At 45.3% G+C, this 22,747-nt stretch overlaps 1 protein-coding gene across 2 annotated transcripts; it reads right to left on the minus strand.

Moving 5' to 3' along the window:
* Positions 1 to 906: 906 nt before the first annotated feature.
* On the minus strand, positions 907 to 21,636 carry LOC100577530. Of its 2 annotated transcripts, XM_006568184.3 has the most exons (7): positions 21,219 to 21,636; positions 20,245 to 20,409; positions 17,324 to 18,712; positions 3,848 to 4,084; positions 2,837 to 3,759; positions 2,472 to 2,754; positions 907 to 2,352 (listed from the first exon to the last, which is right to left on the minus strand). In XM_006568184.3, exons 3-7 carry the CDS (start codon positions 18,621 to 18,623, stop codon positions 2,165 to 2,167), a joined length of 2,931 nt encoding a protein of 976 aa, XP_006568247.2. In that variant the 5' UTR covers positions 18,624 to 18,712; positions 20,245 to 20,409; positions 21,219 to 21,636; the 3' UTR covers positions 907 to 2,164. The 2 variants fall into 2 exon arrangements, with proteins under 2 accessions (XP_006568247.2, XP_003251193.2); XM_003251145.4 differs by lacking the exon at positions 20,245 to 20,409.
* Positions 21,637 to 22,747: the final 1,111 nt, after the last annotated feature.

Genomic DNA, 22,747 nt, shown 5'->3' on the forward strand with positions numbered 1-22,747 from the left:
GTGCGCCAATTTCGATCGTTGATAACAAATAACAAAGTAGAAATTATCAGAATTGCTGATAAATATTTCTTTCTTTCTTCTTTTTTTTTTTTTTTTAATAATCGTTAAAAATTTTTTTTAATCGTTGAATTTTTTTTAATCATATTTCTTTGTAATATCGTTGACACGGAGATGGTCAATAAAATTAAGGAGAAACAGTTCGATATATTCGTTCATCCTGTTCCCCCTGTTTTCTCCAATCGATTTCGCACTTTCGATAGATCAACGATGGAACGCGTGACTTTCTTGGAAATACGAGAAAGAAAATTTGTTACCAACGATATTTTGTTTGTGATATTTGCATCTGCGCTCAAAGTGGATTTTTTATATGGAAAAAAGAAAAGGAAGAGAGCATCGGTAATAAAAAAAAAAAAAAAAAAAAAAAAACAGAAAAGGAACATCTCCAGATTCGATTAATCATGGAATATATTGTCGAGAAGTAACATCATTTGACAGGCGATACTTGGAATTCCAATTTATTGATCGCTCGCATTGGCTTCGTGTTACACCTCGAAAAATCGAATACAAGAAATATATAATCGTGTGTATATCACCATATAGATATATATTTATATATATATATATGCGTATATATATTTATATTTTTTTTTCTCGTTTATTTTCCCGATATCTATATAAAATAAAAGAAACGAATAAAAAAAAAGAAAGATAAAGAATTGAGAAATATTCCTGTTGAGAAAAAACGAAATATTACAGATGGACTAGATACTAATAACAATTTTTTTTTCGCCTTAAAATAAACGCGTCTCGTTCGATCCGTCAAAATATATATATATATATATTTTTATATATGTATATATATATAAAATATATATATATAATTCTATAGATATGCGTTTCTATGCGTTTTTTTTTTTTTTTATACGTTTCTCGTTCATCTCGTAGTAAAAATATTTTTTGGGCTTCATCTTTGGGCGATCATCGTTATCTCTATGCAAAGGTAGTTAAAAAAAATAATTCGATCCTTCCCTCGAACGTGACAACGTGAAATGTTGGAGAAATCTTGTTTCTTGAAACGCGCGTTCCTTCGGGCAATTTCAGAAATTGCAGCATTCCGATGCGTCTAGACATCTGTCCTCCTTTTTTCTCCATTTATCGATTTCTCGATAAATCAACTCGCGCCCGATGTTTTAAGCGGATTTCAAGATTTCTCGCGTGACGATGTCTCGCAATTTATACAAAAATAAATCGTAGTCTGATAGCTATTTAAAGTAAGCCGGAAGACTTCGATTCTTCCCCAGTTCGCGCAGCTTCGATTCGAGCGAATTCGAGAATGTTTTCCTTCTTTTTCTTTTTCTTCTTTTTCTTTTTTTTTTTCTCTTTTTTTTCCCCTTTTTTCTTTTCAAAATAAACATCATCACCGACGCTAAATATTTCGATAAAAATACATCCTCTTCGTAAAAAGTTTGGACACGAGAAAAGATTACAAAAGCTAGAGCCGTGAACAGCTTGATAACGCTAATTAAATATTTCGATCGTTATTGAGAGTCGAGTAAAAATTTTATATCGATAGATATAAATATATATATATCTGTATTATTATATCGTTTTTTTTTTCAATTCGAATATTTTTTCATAGCTCTTTTTGGGCTATTTTCCTTCGAAGGCAGCAAGAGGTTCGGACCTCTTCGATTCGAACGATATGATCTTCGCCAAAGGAAAAGAGAAAAATTCGAGAATATTCAAAACTTTCGCCGACACTTTCGTGGGAAACAATCGTTTCTCTAAATTCTCTCGTTTCGGCAACATCGATCACATTCTCACGTTCCTTTACAATTCACTTTGAACAAGTTATTTCGTCGCGTTCGGCTCAAGCACGCAGCTGAAATTCACTCAATTCACATTGTTTCGAAACGATGTCTAAAAATTAAATACAATTCGTGGAATACGAAAATTGGTATTCGATTATATATCCGATTGTCGAAAAGCAATGTGTTATCCCGAACACATGGTAAAAAAAAGAATTGAAATCGATTCGTTGTTGCGCCGAATTAACCAGTCCAATTCTGAACGAAAATAAGAGTTGCGGGAGAAGTCTGCGTAGTGTACGATCCATTCAAAACTTCGGTTTTCGCGCGGAACGCGACAGAAGGAGATCAACGATTCACTTGACTTGTTGGCGAGGCGGTGGTCCGGCGGGTGGTAACGTGAGAGAGTCCCTTTTCTTCCTGTTGACGCGACGTCCGACGTGCAGCACCACGTCCCCGGCTTTCACGGACTTGAACTCGGCGATCGCCTCGGCGTGCGTCATACCGTGAAGAGGTTTCGAATTTATCGACAAAATTTCGTCCCCTGAAATAAATATTTCATCAACGATTTCGATAAAAATCTCGTCTTAATTTTTAAAAAAACGGATGGAAAGAATGGAAGATGTTTTTCTTCTTTTTTTTTTAGATGACGCGGTCGCACACCTTCCTTGACGGTTCCAAGATCCGCGGCCTGCCCATTGGGGAAGACCGTTTTCACGTAAATGCCCATGTTCCCTCGAGGACTGTCCGTACCGCCGACGATACTGAAACCGAGTCCTTTGTGCCCAGGACCCTTTAGAAATCTGGCCGTCAGTATCGTGAATGACGCGCCACCCTTGCCTGGCCTCGGCAGGGTGCAGAATCTCGACTCTTCGCCCTCGCCAGCCTCGTCGATGTCTTCGAGTTCGGAGTCGGTATTCAGGCCTTCGTCCGTGTCTTGTGTACCCTTAAAAAGAGAGAGGGGAAAAAATAAAAATAAGAGGAACGGAGGATATGGATGTATCACTTTTGTTTCTCGTTCCACTCACTTGCCAAGTCTTCAAACTGGAACCGGAGGAGCTAGGAATATTGGCAACGCTTCTGCTGTTCATTCGTCTGGTCGTCTTCTTGCCGGGGCTCCTCTCTGCCCCCAAACTGGACGGGCCGTCTTCTTTGTTCGCGCACGGGGATCCAGGCCCGTTCGAATAATTGTTCACCTGTCCACCGACTTTGAAATCGGTCATCCTCTTTCTGGGCGTCACCCTCGGTATGTGAATCTCCTCGAACGATGCGTCGGTCTGGCTTCTGGGCTTCGAGTTCTTCTGGAAGTGGACGTTCTCGTACGAGTGATGGTCCCTCGTTTCCGAGTTGCTTCTCGCCAAGTGTCTGTCGGAATGGGGCGTGGCCGAGGGGGTCAACTCTGACCTGTGGCCACGTTGGAAACGCACGTTCTCGTACGAGTGTTCCTGATGTCTGCACGATGACCCGTCCCGATTCTCCGAGTTGCTACGCTGCAACACGGCTCTGGATCTGGGGCAACATCCTCCGGGGGACGACGAATTGGCGTACAACACGTTCTCGTACGCGTCCTTCTGGCTTTGATCGTGGCAGAGGATCGGCGAGTCGTACGCGCTACCGCTTTGAGCATACGTGAACGTTTTCGAATCGGCGTTGGTCAACGGGCTGCTGCAATTGGGCGAGTTCGGCACGCTGCCCTCCGCCAGCGTTTCGAGATTGTCGTGGAAAGGGTAGGGCGGAAGAGAGGTCGGCTCGCTGGAATCGTAGCCGTCTCCCTCGAAGTTCTGACTGCTCGACGAGGTGAGGGGGCTCGGTACGTAGAAGTTGGACGCGTTGTCCTTTTGCGAGAACACCTCCGTCACGCTCAGAGCTTTCCTCTTCCGAATACCGGCGTTTATCTTGCTGAACTTGCTTCGCAGAACGTGCTGGATGTCGGCTATACCCTTGGTTGTACCTTGAAACGGTTGTAACCCAACGTTCGATCATCGATATGTCGAATTATCCAGATTTTATTCGCGACGGGGAAGAGAAAGGAAAATTACCTGGTAATCTGAGGGAACTAGTTTGCAACAATTTCTTGGGCGAGCTGCCGTCCTGTAGGCTCTTTGCGGCAGGCGAGGACTCCCTGCTAGCCGGGCTGGACCTTACGGGTTGAATAACCCCCTGGGTCGTTCCACCTTGTATCAGAGCCTCCTGCGGTTCCGAGCTCTCCTGGACGGAGCATCTCCTCCTCAGTTTCCTCCATCGTTGACTGATGCTCTTGTTCCATAAATTCAGGTCTGTAATGCAAGAGCGAAAAAAAAATTCCGCGTGACTACCGGTCGCAGGACGCGCCGCTATCTCGTGAGGCGGCTACATCGAGGAGGCTCGTTAAGGAAACAGGATGGCCTCCAAAATTGGCCTCGGAAAAGAGAGGGAAGATACTGTTCCTTAATCATCGGCAGCTAACGACAGGAAACACTTATCTGTTGAACGAGCGAGATAGTGTGCGATAATATTGTTGTACTTATCGAAGATAAAATTGGATCTCGATCGGGAAAAGGATCGGAAAGAAGATAGGAAGAAAGAGTAGATATTAGATAATAACCGTTCGTTAATAATAATAATAATAATAATTCGAAATCCGGATGATAAAAACAGCGATGACTTTTTTTTTTTGTTCTAAACGACGACGAATTACGTAGGCTTTGCATAAAAACTAGCAACTTATTCAATTATTACAATTCAATATAGTCTCCATGTTGTCGGATCCACGTGACAACAAAGGACGATCGACGTTTGAATCCTGTCCCTTTCACCGATTCCACGAAGGGTCATGCCCCTCTCGACTTCCTCTTCCTTCTGTTCGGGCTGGCAAGCAGTAGTTTCGCCGACCTTGGGGAAGAAGGCACGCGCATAACAAAAACTCGTCGTTTTTTCCTCACCGGCGGAAGAAAGTTTAAACGTGATGAATAATTAATCGATGATGAATGACAGGCATGGTCGTAAGGTCACTGAGCTTGGGACGTAACGCGACTAATCAGGTATGCAATTGCGCGTTCGTTGCCTGGTTTCGGGACACGGGCCATGGCGGCGACGTGTCACGAGGACGGCGACACCGATGGCAACAACAGCGGCGACGATGACGGCGACGACGAGCGGGATGGGAACGGCGAAGGGAACGGAGAACTAACGTGCGCGCCGTTGTCCTCGGCGATCGTTGCTGACACACTGGGGCGTCGGTGGCGGCTGCACTCGCCATTATCCGCAGTTACAGTCATCTTACAAAATGCACTTTCACTTGTCGACGTATCCGCGGATGCGCCCGGTTTCGCGAGGCCTTTTTCGTTCCGCACCGAACGCCGGACGTTGCGCTTCGCTTTCCATAGATTACGAACGATTTTAAACCCTTCCGTTCGCGTGGCGAAAAAAATGAATAAATCGAAAATCTACCGAACGGTATCGCGTTTCGATTTCGCGTCGCATCGACCTTTCCCATCGATATTCGCGCGGAATGCACGCGGCCACAGCCGATGATGCGCAATTAGAGACGATCCAGCGCGTCGATCGATGAAGATTCCCTCGGTGTATGTCGTATTTCGTCCGATTTATCCTGCTCGTTTTATCGCGTTGCAACGAAGGGAGTTACGTACGATTTATGGAATACGAGTCTCTCTCTCTCTCTCTGCATTTTCCTCCCATAACGAGAATCGACGTTCATTACCGGATTCGTATTTGTTGCGAAATGATATCCGCTATATTGGATGGACGCGTGATCGATTATTTTAACGCCCGTGTCTGACCGCAGCGTTAATTAAAATTTGCCAGCATTGGCGAGCTTCATGCAAATTAGTATCGATTGCATCGAAAACTGGGATATCACCTTGAGGTCAACCGAAAATGCAATCAAGGATGAATATGATGATCGTCGTACGAAGACAACATTTCTTGCCCGATCCATTAATCCATAAAACTAAAAATCGAGTAAGTTTTTTCGCCGCGCCCTCTCCTCTCCCTCTTCTTCTCCCCAGTTCCGTTTTTTCTACCGTTTTCACCTACGGTTTTCACAGCATAAACTTGGACAGTTTGTAATCGTCCGGATGCACGAGCATTTGCAACTCTAATCGAAGCAGCTCGGCGTAGAAATAAAAAAAGCCGAGGATGTACGCCAACATGCTATCAAGATGTCGGTGATACGGAGATGGGTCGGCGCGATACGAGTTGCAGAAGAAAGGATTCGAGGCGGAAACGCGAAAACTCGAGCGCGACCGATGCCTCGGACGACGAACGCTTCTACCAGGATTTCGAAAAGCACAGGAGTCCACACTGTACGCGGTCTCGACATGAACTGAAAGACTGGAGGTTTACGGTTACTTGGTGTGCGTAAAGCATTACGTGCGTGTGCGTAACAGACCGTACACACGTGTGCAGCTTGGTACCTGTGCATACAAGGTGACGCGAAAGAAAGTATCCAAGTATTCCCCGTCCTTTCCACCATTCCATTGATACGAATTCCTCGCATAACTTCGGGATGACCCGATTCTTTTTCCTCTTTTTCTTTCCCCCAAAATGCGCAAGAATTCGCGCGCGAAAAATTTGAACTCGAAACAAGTTAGTTGAGTTCAAAGAGAGTTCATATTCTTTTCAACGCGGGTAAAGGGCGATGAAAAGTTTTTTTTCAACGTTCAACATCCTCATCATTTCCTTTTCGCGCACGTTGTAGCACAAGGCGAGCAACAAAGCGAACGCGCAACCCGACCGAAACCCGCCGGGTTTATTATTCCATCTTATTTCATATTTCACGCATTCTCGTTCCACTTTTAATCCCGCTCGTTTCCTCCCACTCGCGCGATCCATCCATTTAATTAAAGCTTCCAGAGGTAAAGATCATTTCTCCTTTCTTTCCACCGTGTATACCGCTCATTCCGTAGTCCAATTGTGTACCGATTGTGGGAACCTTTCGCCGAGTGTTAGTGAACGTTCCTCTCCTCTCTTCGGAGCACGCTTTGCACGCGCGAGAGTGTGCGAGCACGAGGGGTAAGGTAACGTACATACGCATATATACATGTGTGTGTACACCTATTAATGTGCATCACGGATGAGTGCACACCCCACATTCAAACCCGTGCGCCTCATGGTCAGGGTGGCTTGCATTATTTCCTACAATAATGCGTGTTCTTTGCGCGAGGGTTTGCACGAAGGTGGACACGCGCGAGACGGAGAAACGACGCGCAGGGTTCAATAATCCATCCGCGTAAACACCTACCTAGAGATTTCGTTCTACGAAATTGTTTTTCTTTTTCTTGTAAAGAAACGGCGGTACGCGCCGAGGAAAACGCCGATCTCGCACGTTTGCACGCGCGTGTTCTCGCGAGGCGATACAACGGCGATCGGTGAACGCTCGACTTTCAAGGCTTCCTCGACTCGCAGGTTTGCAAGGACAAATTACGTTAAAACGACGATGAACGGTATGGTATTGTGTTGCCTCGTATTGGCCTACATACCATTCGGTTACCTTTCCACCCACGAAACGGGTAAGATGCGTGGGTAAAACGCGATAAACGCGTGAAAAATGAGCCACGACCCGCGTGTGGAAGTTAGTTCCAGTTAATGAATGATACTTGCGTTTTTTTTTTAAATTAAAATGAAATAATTTGATGATTATTGTTTTTCTTTTTTGGAATAAGATCAGCAGTTTCGTTCCTCCGAATGTTGTTGTATCGTGAATGGATGATATTAAAGAAATTGCGATACAAGGACAGTTTTTTACCGAACTTTCGTAACGGATACATCGGGACGTTATGAAATTCTTTCGGGTGGTGTGAATAGAATGAATGGGAACTTTAGTTTATTAGCACTCTTGCATTTAATATTCGCACTGTTTATCTTCTATTAGCCTATAAAATTTAGACAGAGAGATCTGATGAGAGTGTCAAATACGATTTTTATCGTCGTAGAAATTATAGATTACGTCGATCGAAATATTCTCCCCAATTTTATTCTTAAGTAATAATATCCTTTACGTCGCTCGATATATTTTCAATAATTATTGCTTTCAACGGACATAATAATACTTGAACGTATTAAACACGTGCTCGACCACGCATAGTTACCTATTTCAAGTTCCACTTACAAGAAACGTCAACGTTATGCGTGAGATCAAGTTGGGTGAATATTTCTCCTATTGCTCATTGTGCTCTCGATGCTTCGTCGGTATCGCTAGTTTCGAGTGGCATAAAGAAGAGGATATTTTTCATGCATAAGTATTACATAAAAGAACGGAATATGCAATAGATTCTAGAAAGAAAAAAAAAAAAAGAAATATCTGGAAATGAATCGACAATATGTAAATATGATTAGCATTTCATATCGTTCGCATTTAATTTTCCGACGCGCGAAAATCCTTTGACCGATATTTTCATATTGGTTGAATAATTGCGCAAAAAATAACTAGGTTACATTCATTTTACACGATTGGCATAGATAAAAAGAAAACTTACATATTACTTTATCTTCGTACATATATTTATTTCTCGTCTCAAAAATCATCGAAACTTGCAAAAAAAAAACCTTTATCTAAGAAGTGCAACATCTTGTAACATCTAACATCTTACATAGAATAATACGATAAATCTTATCAATTACATAAATTATCAAACTTATCTATACATAATAAAATTCCAATCAAACATTTCTCCCAAGTGGATACCACCTATTGAACGTTGATTAGATTCTGTCAAAACGATTATTGCGAAAAGATTGACGCAAACATTCTTTCGATGGACATCAACAAAGAACGGAGTGGCTCGAAGAAGTTTATTCAAAGAAATGGACGTGCGGCGAAAGAGGGAAGAGGGAAGGGTAAGAAGATAGGAAGGGAAAGAAAGAAAGAAAGACGGCGAGGAGAGATGCAGGAAAACGTGAAGATAGACGGAGAGAGAGGAGAGAACGTGGAACGTGGCAAGACAGAGGGAAAAGGGGCTCGTAGGTAATATACACACAGTCGCAGTTGGGAACGCGTAGCCTAGTGCCTGTGAGGAATGCGTAAACGGTAGAACCGTTTTGTGAACGAAGATGGAGAGAGAGAGAGAATGCGGCTTAACCGAGCTCGAGAGATAGGAAACCGATAAAAAAAAAATATCGAACGTTTCGTCATCGGTTAAACGATTTTTGATAAAAATCGCGAATACCTCCTTATATCCTCGTTACTTTCGTAACGTTCCTTTCATTCCATTCCACCGCCACATCGCGCTACACGGTACAATTCGTTTCTAATTATTCGCGTGAAGAAATTTGCCCGCGAATTTTTCCGACTGCAAATTTTTCTTCCCCGCTACACGTAACGCGTTGCGTAATCCCTTCAACGATTTTCCATTTTCTTCGTGTTTGAATTATATTCCGGTTTGGATGTTATTAGGAGAGAGGGGAGAGGAGAGGCGTTTCTTCCGCTCGCGACAATTCGTATATCTTTAACACTTTTGCATCGTGCAAGGCCAACGAAGCGTTGGAGGAGCATCGTACGACGCTTGATAACGAATAATCGCACGTTTACCGCGTTGAACTGGTGGTCGAACGAAACGTGTTGACGCGCGTTGCATCGCTGTTGACACTGATTCCCGGCACAGCTTTATGCATTGTATTTTTACGACGAATTTCTTTCTTTCGCCTCGATAACGGTCGATCGCTGCGCAAATTGTCGATCTCGCGTGAAGAGGAGACCGATTCAATGGAACGCGATGGGAAATGTATACGGCTCCGTTAGAAAGTTCCTCCTTCAACAGAGTAGAGATCGATCATCGTTGGAAATAGAACAGTATGTAACCTATGGAAGCCAATTACGGCTGTTATGCAAGTGAATGGTTTTTAATTTCCGAGACAAAAGGTGATCTAAAATGTCGAACAATCGGTGGAATCTTCCTACTTTTCATTCAGTTGGGTATACAAGATTCGAAAGAAAATTGGCGAGCAAGACAAAAGTCAATTTATCGTATATATATATATTGTACGAGAGACATACTGTCTCTCCGCTTGCATGTCAGTCGTGCAACCAGTTTTGTCGACAGTGTGAATAGTTCGGAACGTGTCCGCGGAATAATCGGCTAACTGTACGCAGACAATGGCTGAGGCCACTCGGCACGCATCGTTGACTCCAATTATGCAAGGAGTTCTCAACTTGGCGCCGTTACCACGATTACCACAGCCTTGTTTGCGCATTATCGAGCCTGTGAACAGTCTCAGTTTTATCGTTTTATATCGATACGGTAGTCGTGTCATAATTTTACCCGTGTTTCTTAATTCACGATCATAACACAGGGTTCTGTAATTCGCCAAAGATTTACGAGCTGGGTTTTCCTACCTTACCTCGACTCGAAGCGAAACTTGGGAAAAAGATTCTTCTGTAGGAAGTTGAGTTAGAGAGTCAGAGATTTAGAACAAGGTTCCCTGGTATTACACGATGAAGCAAGCCAAAGTTTCGTCGTTATTTTAACATTTGTAAAAGAAAAAGTATCGTTCACAATGAGGGATCGTAATGAACGCTAATGAGAAAGTAACGACAGCCGCGAAGCTTAAAAGCCGGGTAATAAAATATCCATTATTCGAGACAACTCGCGTGTGCGTGTTGCAACGCATCGGAAGAGCCGCCATTAAAGATGAATTCTTTTTATTGAAAATCTCTGTTTCCAACCATCAATTCTTCACGCCATATCATCGCAACGATGAATATTTTGATACAATTGATTTTTATCGAGCGTACCTTTCTTTTTTTTTTCTCTCTCATCGATTTCCGTAACAAAATTTCAACAGTTTTTTTCTCTCTTTATTTATTTTTTATGGAACGTCGCGCAACCAACGTCCATAAATAGTCCATAAAGGATTCTAAAATTATCGCAAAACATTTTAAACTTACAACGTCTTTTAGCCGTTAATTGTTCAAATGATAAAAAAAAATTAATTAAGAAAGCATCGGGAACCAAGTGGAAAAGTTGTGCAACGTTATCTGTTGCGTGACCGCATTGTATTTGCATTTCGAAAAATATCGGGAAAAAACGCGTGGGTAATCTCGGTTCTTTTTTTTTGGGTGGCGAAAATCGAAAGTAGGGGCACTTTTTTTTCAAGGAGCGCATAAATCATCCGGCACGCGGAGAGTTGAACCTCTCCCTTCTTATTATCGATTCCGAAGGAGGAGGACGCGACTGTTTCGAAGAATGCAGAAATTACGTGCGGGTGCGCGATGCGTGACGCGGGTAACCTGCGAATACATTTGCTCTCCCTTGTTTCCGGACGAATTATCGCGGCCTTTGCCGCGCTTTCTCGCGGCACCGTTACACACCCGATATTGTTTAAAATATTGGTATTAAAGTTGAATTTACGAGCCGGTCTCGGATCGGGAGTGTCGCGGGAAACGAGGTGAACGATAAATGCGGGAAAGGAGAGGCGAAGGAGCAGGCAGAGAGAGAGAGAGAAAGGGAGGAGGCGGCGACGAAGACAGGAAAAGGAAGGGAACGAAGCGAAACGGAACAGAATGGTGAAGGCTCGGGGGCCTCGAGATGTGTGGCGCGCATTGCGCGCGAGCACAATGGTTTTTAAGTGGCCGCTATGCGATCCATGAGCCACCAGGCTGCAAACCGGCCGGTGTCAACGTTCGCTAACTAAAGAACAGGATCATTCTCGACAGGAAGTACTATCTTTATACACCGAATTTCAATCAGACGGAACTCAACGGTTCGTGGCTCGCATCCGGCCGGCGATCGACGATCGATCAAACCAAACAGCGTTCCTCGACGTGCCGCTTCTCGCTTTGAACGATTGGAAAATGGTCGTAACGGTAATTCGATAATTCGTGTGTGAAATTTATTACACACTGGGATTTGAAGAAGCCAGAAGAAGAAGAAGAAGAAGCGTCTCGTCGAGAATCTCGTTCTCGTTTGAAAAAATTGAAACTTGTTAAGCGACGCGGAATACAACATCTACGCTCGAGTACAATTATCGTAATTAGTAGATTCAAATTCAAATTCTCAACTTGTCCCTGTTCGGTCGGAAAGAAAGAAAGAAAGAAAGAAAGAAAGAAAGAAAGAAACCTGAAATGATCGCGATTTCGAGTTTGTGCCGCGCACAATGGGGGCGCAACGTTTCTTAGGACCGGTCGAGGATGGCAAATTTACGCTTTTGTTCCTTAATGGGACAAAAGATCGTCGATCCTTCGTTTACGCGTATATTCGTACAAAGAAGGAGAACACGCGATTAAGCGATTGTCCGCTTTCCTTTTTGCGCACCGGGGGACGTGTTATTACACGCACGTCGCGTGACTCAGGAAACAGATTGCGGATTTTTTTAGGCAAAAATCCTCCGCGTCTCTCTCCCTGTTGTCAATTTGAACCGGAGGGAAGAACTGTCACGCGAGACGCCGTCTCCTCTTCCCTCTACGGGGATCTGATCGGAATACCGCCTTCTTGGAATTTCGTCAATTATCGCACCGTAACAGTATATATATATATATAGAGAGAGCTGTAAGCGATAATTCGAGGGGCAAACGCAGAGGAATTGAATTACTCTATTACAGTGGCAATTTGTCGGTCTATGGTGTAGTAATTCGGCATGTGACGTCATTCGAGGCATGCGGGAGAACTGTGAACCGCTGTGAACAAAGAGTTCTTGTTGTTTCTTTAAAACACGGAAATATCGATCGATGGAACTCTGCACGATGCGATAACAATGAGGGATAATAATGGAGGCGGAGAAACGAGATCGAGAAACCAACTCCGGAATTCTCACGTTATCTCGTTTATTAGTGACGCGAAAATCCTTATTCTTTTTATCTCAATTTATCTTGGAATAATGAAATTTGATAATTAACGTTGCGTAAAATATATATATATATACTTTTTTTAAAGAAATAAATTATTTTAAATTAATGACAAACGTCACTTTGTCACAATGTCTTGGATATAAGTATCGCGAAGCATGGATTATTTTCTAAAAGATAGGTAAAACAAGAATAATTATGCACAATGACAATTTTTCGCTTAACGATTATCTATACGATGCTACGTAACGCATAACATCAATACGATTTTTCTACGATAACACCTCTTTCCTATGGAACGAGGCGCGATAAGCGGGCGCCCGCTGGTGAAATCATTGTCAGTCGGCTTCATAGCAACGCGTAATTTAATTGCTCGACGAACAATGCCCGCTTTTTTTTTTTCCACCTTCCATCATCGTTCCATTTTCTGCCGAGAATCGTCACGCGTCAAACCTGATAGATCTCTATCTCGAATTTAAAAGAAATCGTCTCGTGCCGAATCATCGTCTTCTATCTTCAATCGTCGATCTTCTAGATCGAAAATCGAGAGAAATCGGGGCGAAGAAGAGAAAGAAGAGGAAGAAGAAGAAAGATCGAACGCGTATTCGCGCAACATCATCGTAATAGTTTCGAGAGGAGAGTTGTGTGCTCGATGCAGCACAAAGCGCGCATTCGATCGATTAACTTGACATTATCGCTCTCGTTTATTATAAATAGCGGTAAACGGGGTGGCCGCTATCTCTCGAACGGTCGAACAAAAGTCAGCGATCTCTGCGAAATTACGCCGATTCTCGAGAAATTCGAAACGGATTCCCTTCGAGATCCAAGAATGTTCCTTCAAGAGTGGAATCGTGAGTCGCCGATTTCCCGAGTTTCCTCACGATCCGCGACACTGGAGGCCGACCGTGAGAAAACTTGGCCGAATATAATGGAGCACAGTGGTCTCGCCCTCGTACAGTTTGAGTGCTCGTAATTAAGTGCATAACGAGGCTTGTTTACACCGAGTCGGGTCCTCGTAATCTCCAGAGCCGCTTAGTCTGCCGTTTTAATCGGACTCTTCTTGGAACGGAATTTATGGCACGCCCAATGGTGTACAATAGCGAGACACTATACACGACTGCACGTTGACGTTGAGGGGGCAGCAACACCGATGGAATGGAATTTTTTTTTTTTTTCAGTATCTATTTTCGGTTCGGACCGAATTTTCTGAATCGTATTAACGATACAAGAATCTGAGAACTTTCTGAAATATTCTAAATAATGATAGTTGTATAATAATAATAATCACGAGAAGAGATATTTTATTGCGAATAAAAATACATGGAAGGAATTCGAGTGAATACGAACGAAGCGAGGCGTATTCTTTGATGGGAAGAAGCCGCACCTTGGAAAAGATTTGACATTTTAAACACGGATTATTTCAATCGACGGTAGTACAGTTTCAGCGTGCGTTCGAAGGAAGGAAAAATTTGGCGGAGACGTCTCGCGAAACCGGGTAAAACGGTTGAACTTGTCGAGGTGGAAAATGTCAGGCATTTACCACGGAAGGATTTCTCTCACCTTTCGCCGGCTGGATGCTCCCGTCTTTCTTTCTGAACGAAGGAACGAACGAACGTAATAAATAATCCGCTCGTGACACGACACGGTACGCTGAAACACGAGAATCTCCTTATCGATCGGTATCGAAACCACGTTGCTCCGTACGGCACCGATTTATTCGCTCCTCCTCCGTTGGGGGGGACGAGAAGAGCCGCGTGATATCGTTAATATCGAAAGAAAAACAAAAAAAAAACAAAGAAAAGAAAAGAAAAAGAAACGCGCATCCGTCATTCGGCTCAGAGACGACAAAAACCTTAATCGCGAAGTCAGTGTCCGTCAGAAATTCTTCTCTCATTAAACAAGTTTATCTCGCGTTTATTATAGAGCCGATACAAGTTGCGCAAGCTCGACAAATTTCAACGACGAAAGGTCGAGCAAAAGTCCCTCCTCCCGCGGAAAGGTTAATCGCACGCGATCGAAAGGAACACCATAAGCAATACGTTACCGCTAACAACGAGAGATCTCTCACCTTTGTTGTCGCAGACGTCGCAGAGCACCATCTCCGGCGGGAACAAGGTCGCGTGTGCATCCGACCGCGTGATCGCGTCCGCACTGAACAAGTTGGCACGCCCGGAGGACGCTGGTCGGCGACCACGCCGCGACGACAGGCCGGAACGGGACGAAGAGGAAGACGACGAGGAACGGCGTGCGCGTATCGACCAACTTCGATAATGTGTAGTCGACCGGGCTCTAGTTCGAGGAACTCGAGCGGTTCGCGTACCAACAACCTATGAACGATGATGAACGAACGAGGAACGAGGAGCAGACGGTGAGGGGAGACGATACGAGGGAAAATGGAACAAAAGAACGCGGTTCGGAAGAACTGGTCGCGGAAACTAAGGGAGAGACCGCAGATATAGAGAAGGAGGAGGAGGAGGTAGGAAAAACGAGGGAAAAGAAAGGGATAAAAATGAGAGGAATAAGGAGGGGGGGAGGGAAGGTCGATCCACGACGAAGGAGGAAAGGTGGATCGCGACGGGTTCGATCGGCGTTGTAAAATGCTCGCGGTTTGACAGCTAGGTTTGCACTGAGGAGCGACATCGGCCCATACGGCGGACTTACGGTATGGGTCTGGTAGGGTGTTGGCGGGACGAGGGGGAAGATGGCTGCGTTTCATTGTACGCACACCATGGGCCACCATGGAGGGGCAGGAAGGATCGATATTAGGGCGTAGACTCGAAGGGTAAGGGCCGTCGTCGCCTCTGCGATACACACCCATGCGAGCGTCGAAAGAATGCACGAGCGTTTCGAGTGCATCGGCACGATGCATCATCGATGACCGCCGATCGATCGTTCGTTCGTTCGTTCGTTCGTCCGTGGAATCCTTATCGAGCCGCGGCCTATTGTTCTCCTCGAGATATTTGCCGGTTCTTCCGGTCGACGATCGTCACAGAGAACGATTTGTAATCCATCCACGACGATCCGTGGTCGGCGATGAACCGTGCTTTTCCCATCGCTTCGTTATCCGCTTCCTCTCCACCGCTTGAAACAATTTCGTTCCAACCGAAAAAAGTAATCCTTGAAAAGGGGCGTTGAGACGATTCCCAGGACGCGTAAATGGTCGTTTCGTAAATCGTCTATCGCGTCCCTCGCGATTATGACGCAAGATAAAACGTACGACGCAACCGTTGAACGGTTAGCACAACTTTTTGCGTAATCATTTTTACAAACAGTGGGCAAGGCGAGGTAAATGCCGATGCGCAATAACTTTTCCGCGCGTGAAAATGTGCAATCGTGCGGCACAGAATCGAATCGATCCTTCAACTTTTAACTTCGTGTATAAACTCGATCATCGATACACGATGTGTAAACTGAATTATATTCCTCGCTCGTGAAATTTTCTTCGCGAGAAATCCTCTCATTTTTTTTTTTAATATTCGCTCGAACGATGCATGGAACTAAAATGCGTGGCAAAAAAAAAGTATTTGGAAACACGCTGAAAACGATGTAAATACCTTGGCTCGTATATCTTTAAAGCGACGACGACAGTCCCGTAATTTATCGAATTCGCGTACATCGCGAACATATATCTCGCGGGGAGAGAGGAAGGGGAAGAAGAGAGAAAGACGGGAGAAGAAGCTTAGACTTTCGATCGTTTCTTTTCCCAAAGACGAGCCCCTCGCCCGAAACCACTCCGTTTCTCTTCCCTTCCCTTCCCTTCCCCAAGTTTTACGAGTGTGCCCAAAATTGTAACGCGATAAAGCGTTTTCCTCTTTTCGAGGGCGTGCAAGTCGAGATAAGGTTAAATCCACGTAACGTAAAGCAAGATAATCGAAAGATAGGGACGACGGCTACGAAAGGGAAAAAAGTGGAGGGACGCAAGGCTTTCGTCGAGGCTCATCGAATCGAAGTGCGATCGATGAGAGAGAAGAGAAATTGACTGGCGTGAGAGTTGAGAATCGAGAAATTCAACCGTCTAATTCAACCAATCGAATCTTGGATCGGAACGAGATTCCAAAATGTCGAATTTAGGAAAAGCAAGAATGATATTGTTTTCCTCGCGACTCGAAAGAATCGTTGGATAAAGTGGAGCAAGCACGAGGGGGGGCACGATCACGATTTTACGTTACACGAAGCGAGGAGAGAGTAGAGGCGTTTTCTGTTGCTCCCTAGCTAAATCCATATGTTGGGACATATGTTGTTAGGGATACGCTACCCTGACCTGCACTAGCAACAAGAGCGAGAAAGGGAGCCTACGCGGACGTCTAAAAATAGGGGTGCCCCGAGCTAAGGGATTAATGGCCACGCTGGTTGTAATTTTAAACACCTCGGCAAACGTTGCTAATCCAATCCGCCGGCTTATAAAATTCCCTCTGCTCTTTAAGCGGACCAACGATCAAAGGATGGAGGGGGGGATCATCGAAATGACCAGCAGATATTTCATAATAAATCTCATTTGCTTCTGCTCGTGTGCGTAGATCGGTATTATAGGATACGCGTACGTGAATGCTCCTTTAGGGACAATCTTCGATCATTTTATTCGTCGAACTTTTCAAAACTCTACTGTTTTCTTTACTGAGAATTATCCTTGATACGCGCGCAGATGTATATACGTGAAACGATAAATTTGTTTTCCGAACGCGAATAATAAAGATATCTGTAATCTAAAGCGCGAACAAACGATCGACTCGCTCACCCTTTCGTTGATCCTCGGTGTCCGAATGAAGCTCGACGTCGTGCAGCCTCATCGATTGCACGAATCCTCTCCAGTGGCTTCGCGATCTCCTTCTCTCGTGCATATCCGACTTCAAGTCTTCCATTTGCCGATCGCACTCCTTCAACAATCCGTCCAGGATATCCGGCCTGTTCAGCTCGTTCGTTCTCACTTTTGACTCATCGCCGTTATTCGAACAATTCTCGTCGTCGTTCGACGACGTTTCCATCTCTTTCGCTGTGCTCTCGCCGCTCCTCCGATTCCCCTCCGTATCTTTCTTATCCTCCTTTCCGGGATCCTCCACCGTAGTTTTATCCGTTTCACAGCCGCGTCCGTTCCTCGTTTCTTTTCTCTTACGAATAGGAGGTTGCGGGTGCATCTCCTCCGATCCCACGACACTTTTCCCTTTCTCGGATCCCTTTTTCGGATCCGCGCCGCTCTTCTGCGCGCACGCCTTGCTCGACGCGCTTTTACCAACCTTGGACGCGTTCCTCGGATTATTGTAACGATCCTTCAACGACTCCCGATTACCTCGAGACGCCTCCAACAATTTTTGAGCGAGCAATCTCGTCTTGTTAATTTCCCCCCCGGACCTCCTCTCACCCTCGCTCCTCTTCTCCATCTTCTTCTCGCTCGAGCATTTCACCACCGTCCTCGGACAATTATCTGGACTTTGAAACATCTGTTGTATCTTGAAGATATCCGATCGGATCTTGGCCGAACTCGAGATCTCCGATTTTTTACTAGCCGCGACGGAACACCTCGCCTCGTTCTTCTTCGCCCCCGCGATCCCCCTCTGATACCTCTGAGCCGGGGGCGTGTTCCTCAACCTCTCGAGATCCTTCAAATCGGCCAGCATGGAGCTCGCAGCCCTGGACGATCTACCGGTCGCGCCTTCGATCGCGATTGTTCTCGGCCGATCCTTCTCCACCCGGCCGATCTTCTCCATAGGTATGAGCGCCGGATCCACGAACACCGTGTCCCGTATCTGACTGATGTTCCGCAGCCTTGGCGCCCCGACCTTGAGCCCGGCCGTCCTCATAATCACCTTCTCCATTGACTCGACCTCTCTTTCGCAACGGGGCAAGCGTCTTTCATCGATCAATTTGGCCCGATGAACGTCGATTGCTGGCACAAACGGGCCGTGATACACCGCCGGGCTATTAACGGAGGGAACTGCTCGTGAATCGGGCACAGGCCTGCTGCTTCTCAGCGGCGACATCCTGACGAGCCTCGGCGCATCCCTGGGATCGTCCGTCTGTAAACTGCCTCTGTACACCATCCTTCTTCCTCTTTCGCCGCTCGCCTATCGACTCTCCTTCCCTTCTCCCGATCGTTCAACCGTCATTCTCGCGTTCTCGTATCCCCATCCTGAAAATCAAACGTTCCTATTAACACGGATAATTCCTACTAGGTGTCCGTAATCTATCGCATATATTTAAAGCGGTAGATCAACGTCTTCCGTTCGAGACGAGGGAAGAGGAAGGGCAGCGAGCCCGGCCACGCCTGTCTTCGAGCTCATTTCCGTTCCACGCTGGATCGAGTAAAGATTTATTTATCGGTGAAAAGCGGTGATATAATTTATCCTCCAATTTCCTCCAGGAAACGTTCGTTAACCGAAATCGGATAATTTCTCGACGGAGGAATCGCGAGCTCACGTTTCCTACAGGATCTGTGCGTAACTGTTAATCGGCGTAAATTACAACGAAGAGGGAGACCGCCGCCAAGCCCGACAACAAGTCGGTGGGTGTCAACCATGTAGGCAGCGGTGACCCGGCCATCTTGCGCAAAGACATGTAGGTGTAGCGCGCTAATCGACGCGACAATCCTTCGTCGTCGCGTATCCGACTGTATTTTAATCGGTATTTTAAGTCTCGTTGCATTCCAATTGCGCGAGATGGACGTCGTCGGGGGTGACGACGGCCCCGTAAATGGACGCCAAGATCGATCATACGGAACGGTCGCCTTCCATTCTATTAGGATCGCGAGTTTCAGTCCAACCAGCCAATTGTTATGCCGCTGATATCGTTCGTTCCGTTATGTAACGCCTCGATACGCGTTTTATTCTTGCGTATCGATCATCGATCGTCGTCGATCTTCAGAATTATCGGCATACCTCGTAAATCGTACCGCGTTACACGTCGTCGTATCGATCAGTTTTTTGCGGTTATCAAACGTAATCGAGTAGTACTCGAGAGCCTCGTGTTTTCCATCCTCGTAACTTGCCTCGTCCACTCGATCGCGCAAACAGATATCGTATTTTTAGTTTAGTTCGAGTACGTTCGAAACAACGTAAGCGCGGCGTGTACAGGTTTTTCTTGCGGTTCGATACTGCAGAGATGCATACGCGATACACGATGCCATCGATGACTTCGGTTCGACGTTCTCGCCAGACTCGAGAGAAATAATTAATTCGTTCTCCGACGTTCGATAGGAATTTTTCCGAATTCGATCAGAGATATCGTGGTGTTTCTTTTCTTTTTTTTTTTTGAAAGAGATCGTCGTTTCCACGCGAAAAGGTTTTCCCGGTTAGAAGAGTTAGTCTCACGCGAGAAACGCATCACGCAACAACGGCCTCCTCTATGTAATTTCGATTTGTACGTAAAGGCTTCCCCCCGAAAGGAATTTGCAATTTTCGTTCACGGTAACTTATTACGACCATTGTTTATTCGTCAATTAGTCACGGTAGACGAGATATTCTCGGGCAGAATTTTTATATCGTTTTTCCATAAGCCACAAACTTTCGAAGGAAGATCGTAGGGAAGAAGTTTATCGACAAGTCTCGCTCGATCGACGCTTTATCATTCGTTTCCGTTCCGATTGTGCGACAATGGTGCGTAAAGTAAACAAGGACACATTGGAATACACATTCGACGAAAGGAAATCAGCCGTGATTTACGTACCATTTCCTTCGACGTGGGCAACGTTTCACGAAGCGAGGATGATTCGTCGTTAAGCGCACGCTAAGCCAAACGATCGCCACGATTTCCGGTAACTAGGGCAACTCTTCTCGATTTTTGTCCTTCTTCGTCGTACAATTTCTAATCACGGAAACTACTATTCTCCCTCTGCAATAAAAAGGTTCATGCATTTTCCATTAAAAGAATGGCGGCGCTTTATTTCTCCACGGCACACGCATCCGTTCCCTTTTTCTCTCTCTTTCTGTCTCTCTCTCTTTCTCTCTCTTTCTCTCCCTTCTTCCATGCGTTTTATCAGCCTTTCCTCGACATTCTTAGCTCCAGCCAGAAGGCTGCCATCTCTTAGCGAGCCGGAAACGATAGGTATTATATTTATTTCCATAGCAGTGGCATGCACTGTTGTTACGCAAACGCTTTCCTTCTAACGTTTCTAACGTTTTTCATTGTCAATTAGTGATTAATTGGACGTGAATCGAGCGAACCGGGCTCCGCAGCCCGGATAAACCGTAATTGCACGTCTTGTCTTCCACGTAACCCTTCGTGCTCTCCCCGTGCTTTATCCGAGATCGCCCCGGTGTATACATATTTATGTTGAGAACTTAGCGGATCCGCTTCCTTTAAACTAGTGACAGCCATCCACGGTAAAACTAGACCGATCCCATAGTAAGAGGATGAGAACCGAGCAGCGGATGCCAGGAAATATTCTATTTTTACGCGTTACGCTTGATAAAAAGTTTCAAGGCTAGCCTCCGTCAAGGGTGAAAATATTGACTATCCTCGCAACAACGGATGAATATAATTATTGAATATATTTTAATTCACGGCGAATCATCTCTCTCGTTGAGAAAGAATTGGAAAAATTTCGCCCAATCTCACTTATCCATCTATTCCTTTATCCATGATACCTCTTCACCTACGTGATCTTTTAAACATCGAATCGCGTCCAAATCGAAACTCACCCAAACTGTTTTACGATCCCACGTAAAAAAGAAGAAACAGCTGCGCGTTGTGCTGCACGCACCCTCTTTTTTCCTTTCCCTCTCTCTCTCTTCTTTTCCTCTTCTCTCTTTTTCCTCGCAAAAACTCCTATTTCCACAAACGTTCGAAACGCTGGTAGAATAATTCCACTGCACGCGGTTCCGGAAGCGGAAAGACAAGAACACGGGCGAAACTGCGAAAAATCCTATGCGCGACTTCCTCCTCGCTGCGAGGCGAAGAGAATACGCGATTGGAAGAGCGAGCGAGGACGCGTGTTGCCGCGACGGGACGCTTGAAGCGACAGTACCAAGTTCCTTCGTGCCGTAAGAAGCACTGAATGGGTTTGCCAGCGACGAAACATAATCGCGTTTACAGGCACAGCTGTAGGTACGCCACTCTTTTCCTTTCCTTTCCGTACGAGCCAGTGAAGTACCACCGAAGGATCCCCACTACGTGCAGCACTACGTACAGCACGAGCGACGTACACCCACGCGACACCCGGTATACGTGGGCAGCCACGGCTGGCATCGAGGAGAAAAGGAGAAGCCAGATGCCCGCCAACTGTCAAATTTTCTTCCCGCTTCCACGGAGCGCGCAACCGTCCCATCCTTCCCCCCCTCCTATCTTTCTCGCGTTTCCATTTGTCCACGAGTTCTTCCATGTATCGCGCGTGTAATTCATTATACCGTGTAATGCTCATCATTCTCGAATCGAGACGATTAACCGTACGATATCGAAAATAATTGTCTGCTTTACTTGCTTAAGTAGTCGTAATCGCGATGACGTTCTCCATTACGGAATACATCATAACGGCGTTTCAACGAACGTTTCAAAAGCCGATGCACGAGTTAATAGCCGCCCACGGTTTCGATCGCGATGATAATGAACTATTGGTTGGTAAAGCGAGCAATACCGGATTTACGGAGGCAAACGTGGATCAACGCCTCTCCATAGAGTCGTTTCAAGCGTTCGAAGCGCAAGTAGTTATATTAATTACGTCTGTTAACCTAATTTCTTCGATGAGTATCGACGAGTTGGATCGTTGTGACGATTTAAATATACCAATGCGTTCGACTCGAAAGAGAGGATAAATCTTGATTCCATTTCTCCTCTTTCTCTTTACTATTTTATTCCTTCGTTCACAATAGAGACCACCGCACAGATATACCTTCTGCGAAACAGAACTCCCTCCCCCATGCATCATTGTTCGACCTCTTCGACAATAGTCATTATCGGCGTGCATTATTGTTTCCTGGTTCGCAATCGTTTTTTTATTATCATTGTTAACGGTGGATAGAAGCGGCGATTACCTGCTCGGCATGCGCCGCCGCGATAATAATGGCATTCTGGACAAGCCCAGGGATGACACAACCTGCCAACAATGACTGCCACGTGTGCCAGGGACTGAACGGAGGATAGATTCGTTTTGAAAATGGGATACCGTCCATCGCTTTCGATTACGATCGCAACAACGCAAATTTAAATCGATGACTTGGAGGTCGTCCGGCGC

The sequence above is a fragment of the Apis mellifera genome, linkage group LG2 (genome assembly GCF_003254395.2).
Source record: "Apis mellifera strain DH4 linkage group LG2, Amel_HAv3.1, whole genome shotgun sequence".
NCBI lineage: Eukaryota > Metazoa > Arthropoda > Insecta > Hymenoptera > Apidae > Apis > Apis mellifera.